General features: G+C 39.9%; 1 protein-coding gene across 1 annotated transcript; it reads left to right on the forward strand.

Annotated features, from left to right (window-relative positions):
* Positions 1–13386: 13386 nt before the first annotated feature.
* Positions 13387–14889, forward strand: LOC145098517 (uncharacterized). The gene is made up of 2 exons (XM_079036150.1): positions 13387–14254; positions 14327–14889. The coding sequence occupies exons 1-2, from the start codon at positions 13387–13389 to the stop codon at positions 14887–14889; spliced, it is 1431 nt and encodes a 476-aa protein (XP_078892276.1).
* The last annotated feature ends 1199 nt before the right edge of the window (positions 14890–16088 follow it).

Genomic DNA, 16088 nt, shown 5'->3' on the forward strand with positions numbered 1-16088 from the left:
CAACTCGATGAGTTGGATGCCCCAACTCGCCGAGTAGAGATGGAGATAGTCGCGGGATTTCTAGAATCTACTCGACGAGTTGGAGGACCCCAACTCGACGAGTAGGTTTTGAGTGTGAAAACCCTAATTTTCAGGGTTTGTACCCTATTTAAAGGACCTTAAGCTTTCATTTCTGCCTCCATTATAACCTTAACACCCTGAGAGAAACCCTAAACGAGCTAGTGTCATTTGTGAGAGAGTGAGAGAGAGAGAGAGAGAGAGGCTAAGAGAGTGTATCTTAGTGGAATCTTGAAGGAGCTTGAGGAGCAAGAGGGTTGGAACGAGAGGAGGGCCTTGGATCCAGTGTTCCTTCAGTATCAGCTGCTAATTGGAGGTAAAAAGTTATCACCTTGATCATTGTGTGGTTAGATCTCTTCTTTAGGAAGTTTGTGGCCATTTCCATCTTCCTTTTTAGCCTTTGAGCCATTTGAGGAAGACATGAAGGTGAAACTTCAGATCTGGACTGTATGAGGTCCCTTGAGCATAAAGATCCAAGCTTTATCAAGCTATTGTCCAAGTTCCAAACATGAAACCTTCTATAGAGATTTGTTTTGGCATTTTGAGCCCTAGGTGCCATTCATGGATGTAAAGCTTGCAGCTTTACGTGGTATTTTAGCCTTGGGAGGCAAGATCTAGAGTTTGGGACTTTATTTCTGCTTAGAATCGTTCGAATGAGAATTGGACTAGAGGGACTCAACGAGTGCATGAGCCAACTCGACGAGTCGGTTAGGGTTTTCCCCGATAGTCTGGACGCGCTACAACTCGACGATTTGAGTTGGAAGTTTCCTGATTTTCTGAATACATGAGGAACTCGACGAGTCGCATAGATCCAGTCGACGATTTGGGTCAACATGGACTGTTGACTCGAGTGTTGACTTTCGTTGACTTTTAGGGTTTGGTCAAATTAGGGATTATGGAGGCCATGGAGGGGTAAAATGGTCTTTTCACCCTTTCCAAGAGTTAGTAAAGCGGTTTACTTAATATATTTAGAGTGGTTATTACAAAGTGTTAATTAGAGGTGATTATGATATGTAGGCGGAGTTGAGACCGATCGTTGAGTGCAAGATCTACTTGCTTTGCTTACGAGGTGAGTCTTCTCACTATACTTACCTGAGTGGTAATACTATGTAACCGGAGGGTCTTATATGAGTTATTGACCGGAGGGTCTTATTTGAGTTATTGGCCGGAAGGTCTTATATGCTTATACTGAGTTATGTGATATCATGCATTTTGTCTTTGTGATTTATGTTGTATATTATATATGTGCTTTATTGAGTTAGGACCGTAGGGTCCTAACCGAGCTGCGAAACCGGAGGGTCCTCACTGAGATATCGAACTGGAGGGTCTGACCCAAGCTGTGAAACCGGAGGGTCCTCACTGAGATACCGAATTGGAGTGTCTGACCCGAGCTGTGAGACCGGAGGGTCCTCACTGAGACACATGCCCAGAGGGTCCTTATTGAGATTTAGCCATGAGAGGCTAATTATTTGTGCATGGTATTTTAGGGAACTCGCTAATCTTCGTGCTTACAGTGTTGCGTGATATGTGTTTCAGGTACTTCTCAGGATCGCGGGAAGGCACCGGCTTGATTATACACACGAGTTGGAGTTTATGTTTTTGAGGATTATGGGATATTATCAAACAGTTGTTGACTTGTGTTTTGACAATTTATACATTTGTGGTTTTTGAGAAATGTGATATTGGGTTTTATGTGATTTTAAAAATGAAAATTTTAGTTGAAAATTTAGAGTGTTACAGGTCAGGATTTAACAGGTTAGTTCTCTAGTATCGTCTGGGTTCAGTGGTTTAGCAATTGACTTTGGTTGGTCCTTGAGGATGCCAAAGGAAGTGAATTTTTGGTCTTGGCATCAGTTCATAGGGCTTCAAGATTTGGATATTGTATCATTAAAAGCATATGGGTTATCAGTTTTGCTCGGATTTCGGAGAGTGTTTATCTGGTCTTCAGGGTTGTAAAGTCTTTGGATTGGTTAGCAATGGAAAACTAGCATTGGTAAGTGCAGGTTGTAAGCAGTTCAATCATAAGGGGGTAAGATGGATTGGGAATATTTCAAACCTTGCGAGCTGGGAGAGCTTAGTCGAATCAAAGTGAGGGAGAACTATTTAGATTTTCGAGAGCAGAATCAGGAGTGAAACTAGATTTGAGTTTCACGTCCCCGTAGGGGGGTAGACCGGACCAAATGAGCCTATGGGTTGAGGATTGTGTGAGTTGGGAGTTTAGGAAAACTTCCTAAAAGTTGCTTAGCACCTTATTGGTTATGGAGAATGGGCTTTTAGTGGACCCAAATTGGAGTTCCAGGCAAGAATCGAGTCTAGCTTGGGCGCTTGGTCGAGTGCATATTCGACTCTGGTTGTGTATGGATTGATGAATGAGCGGTAAGACCATGGTCGGTGGCGATGGAAAAATAGGAAGTGTTGTAAGACTACGGGGTGGCCCATAGCATCCACTAGGTTGGTAGTTAGTGTTGAAGTGTGGTAGGACTGTTGTAACAACCCATTTTCAAGTAGCTTCAAATTCATCCCTCGAATTATTAATTATGTCATTTTGGCACTTGGTTTGGAATGAAGTGGCAAAAGGAGGCCCTAGTGGCAAAGTGGTAATTTTGGGAAATTGAAGTAGTACGTTAAGCGTACATGTTGAACGCTAAGCGTACTAGGGCGCACCGTAGTATGTTGGGCGTAAACATGTGTACGTTGGGCGTACAAGTGCCAGGATGGAACCCTAACTTTTAGGGTATGTGGAGTATTTAAGCACCTTATGGACCATTTCCTCTCATCTCTTTCAGCCTCCACGCCTCCCTTAGCCGACTTGAGAGAACCCTAGCCTCCTAATGATCATTCTTGAGCTTAGAAGTGTGTTTTTGTCCCTTTAAGAAGAAGCTTGTGCTTCAAGGAGTCAAGGAGGGAAGATTGGCTTGTAGATCTTGGTTCATCATCTATTTTGGGAGCTCCAGAAGGTATAAAGTTGTTACCTTTGTGCCTATATCTTCTAGATCTATCCTTAGTAGCTTATTTGCACTATTTTGTCCCATCAAGTCCTATTATAATGCATGGTTCGTTTTGGATGATTTGAGCTGTCCTTTCAGACCCTAGAATGGTTCCTAAGGCATAAAAATGAGGTCCCTTGAGCGATTTTGGTCCCTAGTTCTTTGTAAGAGGTCTTAATGGATTAAGACCATGTATTGAGCCCTTTTAAGCCAACCAAGGTCTTAAAGTTTGAGACTTTATGGTTCTAGAGCACATTTGAGAAGTGGATCTGAAGTTTAAGCTCAAGTGCTTAATCCCTTAAGCACTTGTGGAAATTTTAAGACCTACGAGGTTACGCCCCGCTTAGAGAGGAGTACGCCTCGCGTACTCGGTCGGTGTCCTCGTATCTTGATCAATGTGAGGCCTCGTATACGGTGAGCGTACCTCAAGAGTACGCCCCGCTTATGCGACTGTTTTCAGCTTCTTTGCTTTGGGCTTCGGGTATTGAGCCATCTGTTTGGGCCTTGATGTTTGCGCCCTAATGGACTCTTTGGATTGGTGATTCTTGGGCCAATGGGAGGGTTAGACCTTTAGAAAAGGCCCGATAAGGATTTGGGCCCAATTTGGAAAATTGGGCCAATAATGGGCCTTGTATATGTGGACTTTTGGATCATGGATTTGGTATTGGGCCTTGGTCCAAATTAAAGAAAAGGCAAAATGGACTATTATGCTATGTGGGACCCTTGGTCAAGATTGATATTCCGATTGTTGACTTAGTACTCGTTATTTTGGATAGTTCGGGGTTTTGGTGAGACAATGACTCGGGAATTGGATTCTTCAGTTCAGATCGACATTGCGAGGTGAGTTATTCTCGCTATACTCAAGGGTCTAAGGCACCAAGGTCGGCCCTTTGGATTGTTATCACTAGTTATCTTGTGATTGTGTGCTGTGATGCTATGTTAGATTCGTATTCCGGTTTAGGATGATGTTAAGATCAATGACCTGTTAGGTCTGTATGACTATTTGTATGTGCTAGTTTACATGGTTTAAAGGATCTTAGGTTGAAGGGTTGGGTTCTGCTTCACTTCTCTTTTCTGAGTCTAACCGTTGTGGAATCGAATCCTTTAGCCTAAGATTTTTTACACTGTGGGGCGAGTATGTTTAGTAACTTGTAGTTGGTCTAACTGTCTGTATGCTGGTAGGAGATTACATGTTCTATGTGCACATGATGGATTGGCAGATGAGGGTATTCCATCCAGAGGATGATAGGACCCTAGTATGTTGTCTCTATAGACTGTTATATGATTATCTGATATAGGTGCACATGTTTGACTAGTTGTGGGCATTCCAACCCGATTGTTATGGGCCGAGAGTATTCCATCCCGAGGATGATTGGACTCGTAATAGGTGGGAATTCCAACCCGATGGTTGTAGGCCTGGTCTATTCCATCCCGATGGATGATTGGACCCACAGTATCTGTTACATATGTATTGTGTGTGGGCATTCCAACCTGATGGTTGTGGGCTGAGAGTATTCCATCCCAAGGATGATTAGACTCGTAGTAGGTGGGCATTCCAACCCGATGGTTGAGAGCGTGGGGTATTCCAACCCGATGATTGATTGGACCCATAGTATGTTGGCATTCTAACCCGATGGTTGAGGGGCCTGGGGCATTCCATCCCGATGGACGATTGGACCCATAGTATGTTGTTTGTTATTGTATGTGTATTGTTGTGTGTATGGGTATTTTGGGGGTAACTTACTAAGCCTTCGAGCTTATGTTTATCGATTATTGTTTCAAGTACATTAGATGACCGTGGAAGGCAAAGGCATGACCGTACACTTCCTCGATTTATGATTATGATTTCTGGGAACTCTTATATGATAGTATTTTGAAAACACTTTGTAATAATTAATGGTTTCTAATCAGTTGAAAAAGTTTTAAATTGGCTTGAATTTTTATGGATGTTACAACTGTGGGGTGACCCGTAGCATTCACTAGTGGACGGTTAGTGTGGGAGTGTTGAAAGACTGCAGGGTGGCTGTAGCATTCACCGGTCTTCATGCAGCGGTGAGGGTGTGGCAAATCCTTGATTGGTCACGAATTTCTTCAGATGATTTAGACCAGGGTGGATTAGTCTGTAAGACTATAGGAGGGCCACAACATGCTTGGAATCAGGAAATGGTAGGTCGTAGGAGGTCGGGTATGACATGAGACTACAACTGTAGCATTCATTTTTTTAGCATTGGAATTGGTGGTGAGATAGTCTGGGAAATTATTGCAAGTTGAGGCTTTCTTTCGAAAGTCGCAAGGGGTGATTGTGTGTGTCTGTCTTTTGACTCAACAATCGGGCGGAAATCCGATATTTCAGATAGTTAGCAGACAAGTTGGGACCAGGGAGGTCTCGACTGCTTTTGGAAAGCAGCTAGGGAAGCACGATGATTCGGGCAGCATTAGCGATTTGGGATTCTTCTGTGGAGTCGCTTGTTATTCGGGAAAATGCTAAGTCACTGGCAATTTGGATTAAATAATCTCAAAGTAATTGACTTTATCCTGTTGCACAACTCTCGTTTGAGTCTAACCGTTGCAGAGATAAATCTTCTACTCGAAGGATTATCTGAGCCTTCTGTCAAGTATAAGTGTTCTGCAGCTGTATATGGTCAGTGATTTTATTCCTATGGAAGTATCAAGATAATCAGGATTAGAAGTGTTTTGTTTAGTCTAGTATCCAATGAGGATTTGGCATGGTAGTGGTTCAGTGTGGGCGGTCTGTCGGGAAGTCGGACCAATTTTAGATTTCAGGTTCGAAAGGTAGATGTGGTTTTCTACAAGGGATTAAGGATCCGTTCTTCTTCGGGTTTAGAGAGTTCTGCTAGCATTGGTTTCGGTTGCCTTAGGGAAGGTTGTGGTATGCTTGGGATTGTAGTTGTGTGGCTCAGGTTGTTTGGTGTGTCAGGAATGGTGAGGACTGATTTCGAGGAGTAGGTTGGGTGTATAAGCAGGTACGCTTAGCGTACCATCCTCCAAGCAAGTACGCTGCACGTACGTGCTGAGTACACCCCGCGTACTCGGTATGTTGGGCTTTGCATGTTTGGGCTATCTTATGGTCTTGGATTGATTGGGGCTTTTTTGGGTCATCTATAAACAAGTGTTTGGATTGGGGAAAAGTTAATGGGCTTTAGGTTAAGGCCCATATAAGGGTTTGGTCCCAATTTGGAAAATTGGGCCATAAGTGGGATTTAGATGGTTTGGTTTATGGGCCTTTATGATTGGGAGTTTGATCCTTAGTCTTGGACCAAACTAGGCGAGGGGTAAAATGGTCTTTTTACCCAATATATAGATTTGTTTTGGAACCCAATTGCTAATTTGGTGTTATTTGTTTGATAGCGCTAGGATTCTAGCATATCAACAGTCATAGATTTATTCATGGGTTCAGTTGTTGAGGTGAGTCTCCTCACTGTACTATGGGTCGAAGGCACCAACACTGGACCATTTGGTTTATGTATTATAGGAAGACCATAGGTGGCCCTTGGCATTTTGTATGAAAGACTAGGAGGTAGCTCTTGGGAATCTGTATGCAAGATTAGATTATGAACTCTGGCAGTTAATTAGATAAGTAGTTGTAGATTGTATTTTGATTGTCTTTGTGATGCTTGCATGGAAGACCGGAGGCGGCTCCTGACACTTGTCTAGAAGACCCATGGTTTTGGCCCCTGGCCTGGCAAGGAAAGAACATGATACGGCTCGTGGCATAATGGCAAGAGTATGGTCGGCACATAGCACCTTCTATTGTATGCATGATATGTATGGCTCGTATGTTATGTATTGTATGTGGTATTTGGGGAACTCACTAAGCTTTGTGCTTACAGTTTGTGGTTTATAGTTTCAGGTACTTCCGATTCGAAGGGGAAGGGTTCGGCTTGATCGCAGCGCATACACCCGTGTTTTCCTTAATTTATAATTTTGGGAATGAACTCTGATAATTGTTTTTATTTTGAAATGCATCTAAATGTTTGAATAAAGGATAAATTAGTGTTTTGATTATATTAAAAATGAAAATTTTACCCTAGTTTTCGGGACTTTACATTATTGTTCTCATTTTAAAATTTGTACAAAGAAGGATGGTGACAAATTAAAAAAAAAAAAAAAACTTTAATTCCTCTCACGGATCTATCTCCTCAATTGGTTTTCAAGGTGATGAGGTGAGTGGTAGCGGTGGCCGCGGCGATGGTGTATCGGTATTATGTCTCTGTGTGTGTGTTTTATCGTATAAGAGAGAGAGAGAGAGAGAGAGAGAGAGAGAGAGAAGGGAAGACAACAATGGTGAGTGATATATACTGGTGCGGCTTAGGGTTTTTGGATCATGAGAGATACATAGAAGGACGACAGCACAGTGGTGGGTGTTTGATGGTGATGGCGTACTGGTGGTCGTTCCCATTTGATATGCGGCTTAAAGTTTTATGGATTGAGATATATGTAGGAATGGTGTGGAGAAGGATGTAGAGTTCTAGCGATAGTGACATCTTCTGAAAGGGAAACACTGAATAAATCTTCATGGAAGAATACAATAGAGTCGTTATAATTTCATAAAATTCGGTTGCTGATTTACCGGGTACAATTTAGAAAGTTTTGGATTTTATGTAATCTAGTTAAGAAATTGAAGATTGAGATTGGGTTTTCGTTTAAACAAGAAAAAAAAAGAGATAGTATTAAAAAATGACACGTGGCAAAATTTAGTACTCTCTTATTAAAAGATATATATATATATATATATATATATATATATATATATATATATATATATATATAATCGTTGATTTAAATAAATACGTGACCTTATAATATGTATTAATTTTATTTTTATTTTAATGTTATTTAATTTAATATAATTAGAGTGAGAAATTTAAATTTTGAAATTTAAAATGTATAATCATCAATAGATTAACATGTGACATGATATTAATTATGAGGTCTAATACGGTGACACTTGGCAAAACGACAATCAACTTATTATTTTATTAAAATAGGGATAATAATATTAACTTTTCAATATATATATCGCTCAATTAATTCAATTTTCTCAATTCTGATGATAACAAGAAATTTCCAACCGATTATTTGTAAGTGCATTTTTTTCATCTCAATGTATTTAATCTAAAAATAATATAATATTCCTTTAAACCGATTAATTATTGAAAATTTCATATTGTATAAATTTGTTATGTTTCAACAACATACATCTATTAATATTTTTACAATATAATTTTATTTTTGTGTAAAGCATAGACATACCCCTAGTTGTCTATAAAGAGAGGAAGTGGAGGATGTGTTCCCAAAATCGGGAAAATGACTTAGGAAGGTAACTACCTTTTATCCGTGTTTACATATTGGTAATTTTTTTTTTTGTACATAATAAAGCAACTAACTTGTTTTAACTGTTTAAATTACACCAATATTACCGGCTAATACCTGTTTTAACCGATAACTCAAAGAGAAAATGACTTAGGAGGGTAACTACGTCTTATCCGTGTTCACATATTGGCAACTTCTTATTTTTTGTACACAAGAAAACAACTAACTTGTTTTAACTGTGTAACATCCCAAAAATCATGACAAAATTTCGTTTTTAATTTAATACTAAAACCACAATTGTCAAACCATTAATTTAATACTCCGGCATCGGGCCTCGCCCGACATCAGACCCCGCCTGGCATCGAGCCCCGCTCGGTATACAAATTTGTCTCTCTTAGGCCAAGCCTGTCTCCGGGCCCCGCCCGCTAAACACATACAATCATATAACTTGCTAACACATAAAGAAACATACTCTACTGTATCCCTGTCCTAAGAAACATACTCTGCTACTAATGAGATATAGAACTCCGTCCGTACTAAGCTAGTTCCAGCCAGGGCTTCAGCAGTGCAAGGTGAGTCTCCTCACTGTGTGAATGGGTCTAAGGCCATAATGTCAACCCATGTAGTCTATAAGTAGGAAGACCCGGGGGTTAGCCCTAGGCATTGTATGCTAATATATTATTCCAGACCAAGGTCTGATGTCGGGCGGCTGCCCGAGGAATGTTTGCATGTTAGATTATACTTGTTGTTTGTATGATACTTGTATGTGTCTGGTAAAGAGGTGAGTGTGTGCGAGGTCCCGTATCTCATCACTAGCTGAGTACTGACGATGTTCCGTATCTCATTATTAGCAGAGTATGTTTCTTAGGACATGGATATAGTAGAGTATGTTTCTTTATGTGTTAGCATGTTATATGCTTGTATGTGTTTAGCGGGCGGGCCCCGGAGACAGGCGGGGCCTAACAAAGACATATATGTATACCGAGCGAGGCTCGATGCCAGGCGGGACCTGATGTCAGGCGGGGCCCGATGCCGGAGTATTAAATTAATGGTTTGACAATTATGGTTTTAGTATTAAATTAAAAACGAAATTTTTGGTCATGATTTTTGGGATGTTACACAGTTAAAACAAGTTAGTTGCTTTCTTATGCACAAAAAATAAGAAGTTGTCAATATGTGAACACGGATAAGAGGTAGTTACCCTCCTAAGTCATTTTCTCTTTGAGTTACCGGTTAAAACAGGTATTAGCCGGTAATATTGGTCTTATTTAAATAGTTAAAACAAGTTAGTTGATTTATTATGTACAAAAAAGAAGAAGTTGTTAATATGTGAACACAGATAAGAGGTAGTTACCCTTCTAAGTCATTTTCCCCCCAAAATCATACAAACCTCTAATTAAATTAAGTTTCCCGATGCTATAGACTTTCAGCAACATAAAAAATGTAATTTAAATTACTAATAAAATTCTATAATTGGTGGTTAACTTGATAACACACTCGAGATAAAATTACTAAAGAAAAACTGAGTCCTGATGTATAGATTCCAATTTTTTAATTAATGAATGAATATTGGTGTTTTGAAAATTTAACTAGCAATTCACTTTTAGAAAGTTGACAGTTTACATTAAACATTGAACTAAACATTTATTTAACTGAACTAGTTTAACTTTGAAGTAAAAATATAAACTCATCTCGTAGGCCCATACTTGAGCCTTTATGGGCCGAATGTTATCCACTACGGCATTACCCAAACGATATTCTCGTATCTGGACTAACATGTTATATTTATCAGGCCTAAAAGACTAAAACATGTAATTTACTCTAAATATAATGGTATACGAAGAATAACAAATATTATGAAATTAGGTGTGAGACCGGTATATTATACGAGTTTATTTTTAAAAAAAGACTAAATATTAAAGTTGATATTTTCGTTTTTATTACTTCTTTTCATAGCTTATTTCTAGTTAAAACCATTTCATTTTAGTCAATCTCCATGCATATTTTCTATTTTTGTCATTTTTCTCCTTTACCGGGTGCTTTCTAGTCTTTTGAGCTTAATTGCAGGATTTACCGAAGACTATCTGTTATTGGAGGCTTAGAAGGATGCAGGACTTATGGAGGCATGTGATTTGCTTGTGGACTTGAAGTGGTGCGATTGGGCTTGGTGCTTGCGTAAAAGAAGAAATCAATTTAGATTTAATTTGTGGGCAAGGATGATGATGAGGCGACGCGGAATCGAGCTACAAGAAAATTTAAGGAGTATTGGGTCAATCAATAGAAGGCTTGGGAATGGCAAATGGGTCCTAAAGAGTTATGATTGTGGGCTGAAGTTGAAGAAGTGAAGATTGGGCTAGAATGCATGATTAATGGCCCAAGTCTCACATTCAGCGTGACCCATGCGGTCCGCGTGAATTGCTCTGAGCTGATTCCGGGTTTGACTTGTTGACTCTATTTGTGGAAGTTTGGTGGGTGACTTTTGGCACCTTTTTGAATCCGGAATTCAACCCCCTTTTGCCGGAGATTAGAGCCATTTTTGGGGAGAGAGGACTTGAAGAACACACACCATATTCTCTCAAAGAGCTTTGGAAGATTTGAAGAATTTTTGGAAGATTAGTGTAATTTCCTTTCATCTTGCATCTAAGACAATGTTTGATACCACTAAGTTATATTGTTTTTCTTTTACTTTGGCCATGCTTGGCTAAATTTTCATTTGGTTGATTAGGGTTTAACCCATGGATGTTTATTTGCTTTGAAGACTTATCATTACATTTGTGTTTGATGTTTATGGGAATGTTTTCTAGTTAAACATCTTGTTGTGTTTATTTATCTTTGATCATGAGCTTGGATGAATGAATGCTTGTGTTGTTGATTAATTTATTGGTTAAGTAATAGACCTTCAAATTAGTAAGCAACAAATGGTTTATATGTTTGTTTTCATTTCATTTATACCATGGAAATGTTTCCTCCATAATGATAATGTAAGCATTTGATTATCTTTTGGACTTGGTCACTCTTACAACTTAAAGCTAATTCATTTTCACAAGATTTTATGCTTCATTGATTTTGTGACTTCAATTAAGTAAATGTGTTAAGAGCTCCTCTAACCATTTTAATTTCTAAGAAGAGTTGAGGCAATTTGTGCTTATGAATTGCTATAGCCAAGTTAAACCAATTTACAAGTGTTATTCCATTAAGTCTAATGATAAGTCAATCATATCATCCATGAGGTGTTCCCCAAAATCAACTAATTCCACTTCTTTGCATTTAATTCAATCTTCTACTTGTTTACTTGTCATATTTTCATTCTAGCTAGTTTTAATTTTTGTCAGACAATCGAAAGAACTAAACACCCCCCCCCCCCCCCCCGTAATTTTATTTTTTATTGTTATTTTACAAGTATTTTTACAAAGAGATTTTTCATAGAGTTATAAATTGAACCAATCTCCGTGGATTCGACCCCTTTACCACTATACACTATCTTAGTGTGTAAGATTTAGGGTTATTAATTTTGTTGGCCTCGACAACCACCAAATTTTGGCGCCGTTGCCAGGGATTGGTTTATTTTTAATCAATTTGTTTCTCTATGCCTAGATCTCAGCATACAGGTGACTTGATTTACAACCCAGAAATCGAAAAAGAAGCAAGGCGTTTGGCGAAGGAAAAACGAGTTGAACGTAGTCAAACTTCTAACCCCCACGGGGACCCGGAGGTTGAAACCGCTTCATTAAGTGATATAGAACCCGATTCTAGTCCCGACCCTCGCCAAGAAATTCCCGAAACACCACCTCTACAACAAAACCCCCTCATTATTGAACTAGTTGCAATGGCAGACGGATGAGAAGTTCCCGAAAGAACCTTGAGGCAAATAATGGAGACCGATGTTACACAAACTCCAACCGGTATCAATTACCCGGTTTTAGAAGGAGGCTCGGAGTTGAAGTCAAGTTTAGTCCATCCCCAACCAACTTTTCATGGATTGGAGAATGAAGACCCTCATAAGCACTTGAAGATGTTCCACATTTATGAAGCCACAAGGGTCAACCAATGACCAAATCAAGCTAAGGGCATTCCCATTTTCATTGGCCGATAGAGCAAAAGATTGGTTATTCTATCTTCCACCGGGGTCGATCAACTCATGGACCGACATGGCAAGAACTTTCCTTGATAAGTTCTATCCCGCTTCAAGAGTCTCAAGTCTTAGAAATGAGATTTGTGGAATCTGCCAAGGTCAAAATGAGACTTTTCATGATTATTAGGAGAGGTTCAACAACTTGTGCTATAGTTGCCCACAACACCAAATTTCGGAACAACTCCTCATTCAACACTTCTATAAGGGATTGTTGCCAATGGAGAGAAGACTAGTTGATGCCTCAAGTGGTGGTGATGTCTTTAGTAAAACTCCACAACAAACAAGACAACTTTTCAACACCATAGCCGCGAATTCTCAACATTTTGTCCCGTGCCAAGACATGAAGAGAGACACACAACACAAAGTCAGTGAAGTGGGAACATCAAATCTTGAATTTCAAATCAAAGATCTAACATCCATTGCCCAAAAGCTAGCCATGGGACAAACTGCACAAGTAATGGTTTGTGGAATATGTGCAACAATGGGACATCCTACAGATATGTGTCCCATCCTTCAAGAAGATGCGGAGCATGTGAATGCCACGAGAGAGTTCCAAAACTACCACAACAAACCATATGGTTACCAAAATGCATATAATTCAAGTTGGAAGCCAAATCCCAACATGAGCTACAACCCAAGACCATTGCCTCAAAATGCATTGGTTAGACCATCCTATCCACCACCACAACCTCATTACCAACATCAACAACCACACTATCAACCCAAACCGCACCCTCCACATCATCATTAACAACCTCCTTAATCTCAACCAAGTAGCTCTGGAATGTCTCTTGAAGATATTGTCAAATCCCTAGCCACTAGTATCAACAATTCCAAAAAGAGACAAGGACTAGTATCTCCAACCTTGAAGCACAAATGGGAGATATAGTTACATCCATAAGCAAGTTGGAGTCCCATGGTAAACTCCCTTCTCAAACCGAAAAGAACCCTAATGTCAATGTGGTGACCTTGAGAAGTGGCAAACAAACCGGAGAAAATAGTTCGAAGAAGAAGTCGAGGGATGAAGAGGAAGAAATAGAGATTATCCCCATTGAGGAACCCATAGCCAAGAATGACACACAAGCCGGAGCCCCAAAGAAGACTACTCCTCTAGTGACACCAATAGCCACTCACCCACCGTTCCCCTCCCGACTTGCAACTTCAAAGAAGAATATGGAGGGGAAAGAGATCTTGGACACCTTCCGAAAGGTGGAAGTAAACATCCCTTTACTTGATGCAATCAAACAAATTCCAAGGTATGCAAAATTCTTGAAGGAGCTTTGCACAAACAAGAGAAAGTTGAAAGGGAATGAGAAAATCTCGATGAATGAAAATGCATCCGCGGTTTTACAAAGGAAGCTTCCACCCAAGTGTAAAGATCCCGGAATGTTCACGGTCCCTTGCAAGATTGGAGATGTCACCTTTAGTAGTGCTATGCTTGATCTTGGTGCCTCTATCAATGTCATGCCTTACTCGATGTATGAATCATTGAATGTCGGACCCTTAAGTGAAACCAGTGTTATAATATCTCTTGCGGATAAATCAAGTATCTTTCCTAGAGGTGTTTTGGAAGATGTCCTAGTGCAAGTAAACCAGTTGGTCTTCCCGGCAGATTTCTATGTGATTGACCTAGATGAACAAGTATCCTCAAAATCGGGTATAATCTTACTTAGGAGACCATTCTTGAAGATGGCTAGAACAAAGATTGATGTGTATGTGGGAAGCTTAACAATGGAATTTAATTGTGAAACAATAAGTTTTAACATTTATGATGCTATGAGGTATCCTAGTGATGTTTCATCTTTGTGATTTATAGATGTTGTCAAACCGTTGACTCAAGAATTGTTCGAGTTGTGTGATGATGACATGTTGGAGATGGTTTTGAGCAAGGCGTTTGATTGTGCAAAATTAGCCAAGAAATTGAAGCTCTATTCGCTAGACCTCGAAATTGAAAGATTAGTCAACAATTTGGAGATAAAGAAGACCACCCAATTTAGTGTGAAGCAAATTGAATTACCTCAAACTCACATGATATTGCCGCCCTCCCTTGTCCAACCGCCAAAATTAGAATTGAAGATCCTTCCTCAACATTTGAAGTATTCGTACTTGGGAGACAACGAGTCCCTTCCGGTCATCATTTCAACTCACCTAACCGAATTTGAAGAAGAGAAACTTCTCAAGGTGTTGAAGGAGCATAAAGAAGCCATAGGTTGGACGATTGCGGATATCAAGGGATTAAGCCCCTCCAATTGTACGCACAAAATTTTGATGGAGGATGAATGCAAGCCAAGTCGGGACGCACAAAGAAGGTTGAACCCACCAATGATGGAAGTTGTGAAGAAAGAGATTTTGAAGCTCCTTGATACGGGGATGATCTAACCAATCTCGGATAGCAAGTGGGTGAGCCCGGTGCAAGTCGTTCCAAAGAATACGGGAATCACGGTGGTCGAAAACAACAAAGGTATGATGGTCCCCACCTGTATGCAAAACGGGTGCAGAGTATGTATTGACTACCGCAAACTCAATGCAAGCACAAGAAAAGATCATTTCTCATTGCCTTTCATTGACCAAATGTTAGAAAGCTTGGCTGGGAAATCTCATTATTGTTGTCTCGACGGGTATTCCGGCTTTCACCAAATCTCAGTGGCACCGGAGGACCAAGAAAAGACAACATTTACATGTCCATTTGGTACTTTTGCATACCAGATAATGCCATTCGGATTGTGTAATGCCCCGGCCACTTTCCAACGTTGTATGGTTAGTATCTTTTCGGAATATGTTGAAAATATATTTGAAGTTTTCATGGATGACTTTACGGTATATGGAAAATCGTTTCAAGAGTGTTTGACCAATCTCACCAAAATTTTAAAAAGATGCATTGAAACAAATTTGGTTCTAAATTTTGAAAAATGCCATTTTATGGTGAGTCAAGATCTCATTTTGGGTCACATTGTGTCAAAGAAAGGAATTGAGGTAGATAAGGCAAAAATCGTTGTTATTCAAAGCTTACCTTACCCGACTTGTGTTCGGGGAGTTCGTTCTTTTTTAGGTCATGTCGGATTCTACCGAAGGTTCATCAAGGATTTTTCAAAGATAACAAGACCAATGTGCCAACTCTTGCAAAATGAGGTCGATTTCAAGTTCAATGAGGCGTGCAAAGAAGCTTTTGACAAGCTCAAAGAGTTGCTTACATCCGCTCCCATCATGCAAGCACCAAATTGGGATCTCCCCTTTGAGATCATGTGTGATGCAAGCAACTATGCGATAGGCGCCGTTTTGGGTCAAAAGAATGGGAGGGCCTCCCACGTGATCTATTATGCATCAAGGACACTAGACAATGCTCAAAGCAACTACTCTACCACGGAGAAGGAGCTATTGGCCATAGTGTTCGCCTTGGAGAAATTTAGACAATACCTACTTGGTACCAAGGTCATAGTGTATTCGGATCACGCAACACTTAAGTACTTGATGACGAAGAAAGATGCAAAGCCTAGACTCATCCAATGGATTTTATTGTTAAAAGAACTTGATTTGGAAATCCGGGACAAGAGTGGATGCGAGAACCTTGTTGCCGATCA

This window comes from Lactuca serriola, chromosome 4, assembly GCF_051521515.1.
Source record: "Lactuca serriola cultivar US96UC23 chromosome 4, Lser_US96UC23_V15, whole genome shotgun sequence".
NCBI classification, from domain to species: Eukaryota; Viridiplantae; Streptophyta; class Magnoliopsida; order Asterales; family Asteraceae; genus Lactuca; species Lactuca serriola.

Bases quoted from the DNA above. Each gene is read 5' to 3' on its own strand.
- LOC145098517 (XM_079036150.1), top strand. From the start codon at position 13,387: ATGGGAGATATAGTTACATCCATAAGCAAGTTGGAGTCCCATGGTAAA. The intron at 14,255-14,326 runs GTGAAACAATAA...TGTGATTTATAG, and splicing joins CTTAACAATGGAATTTAATT to ATGTTGTCAAACCGTTGACT.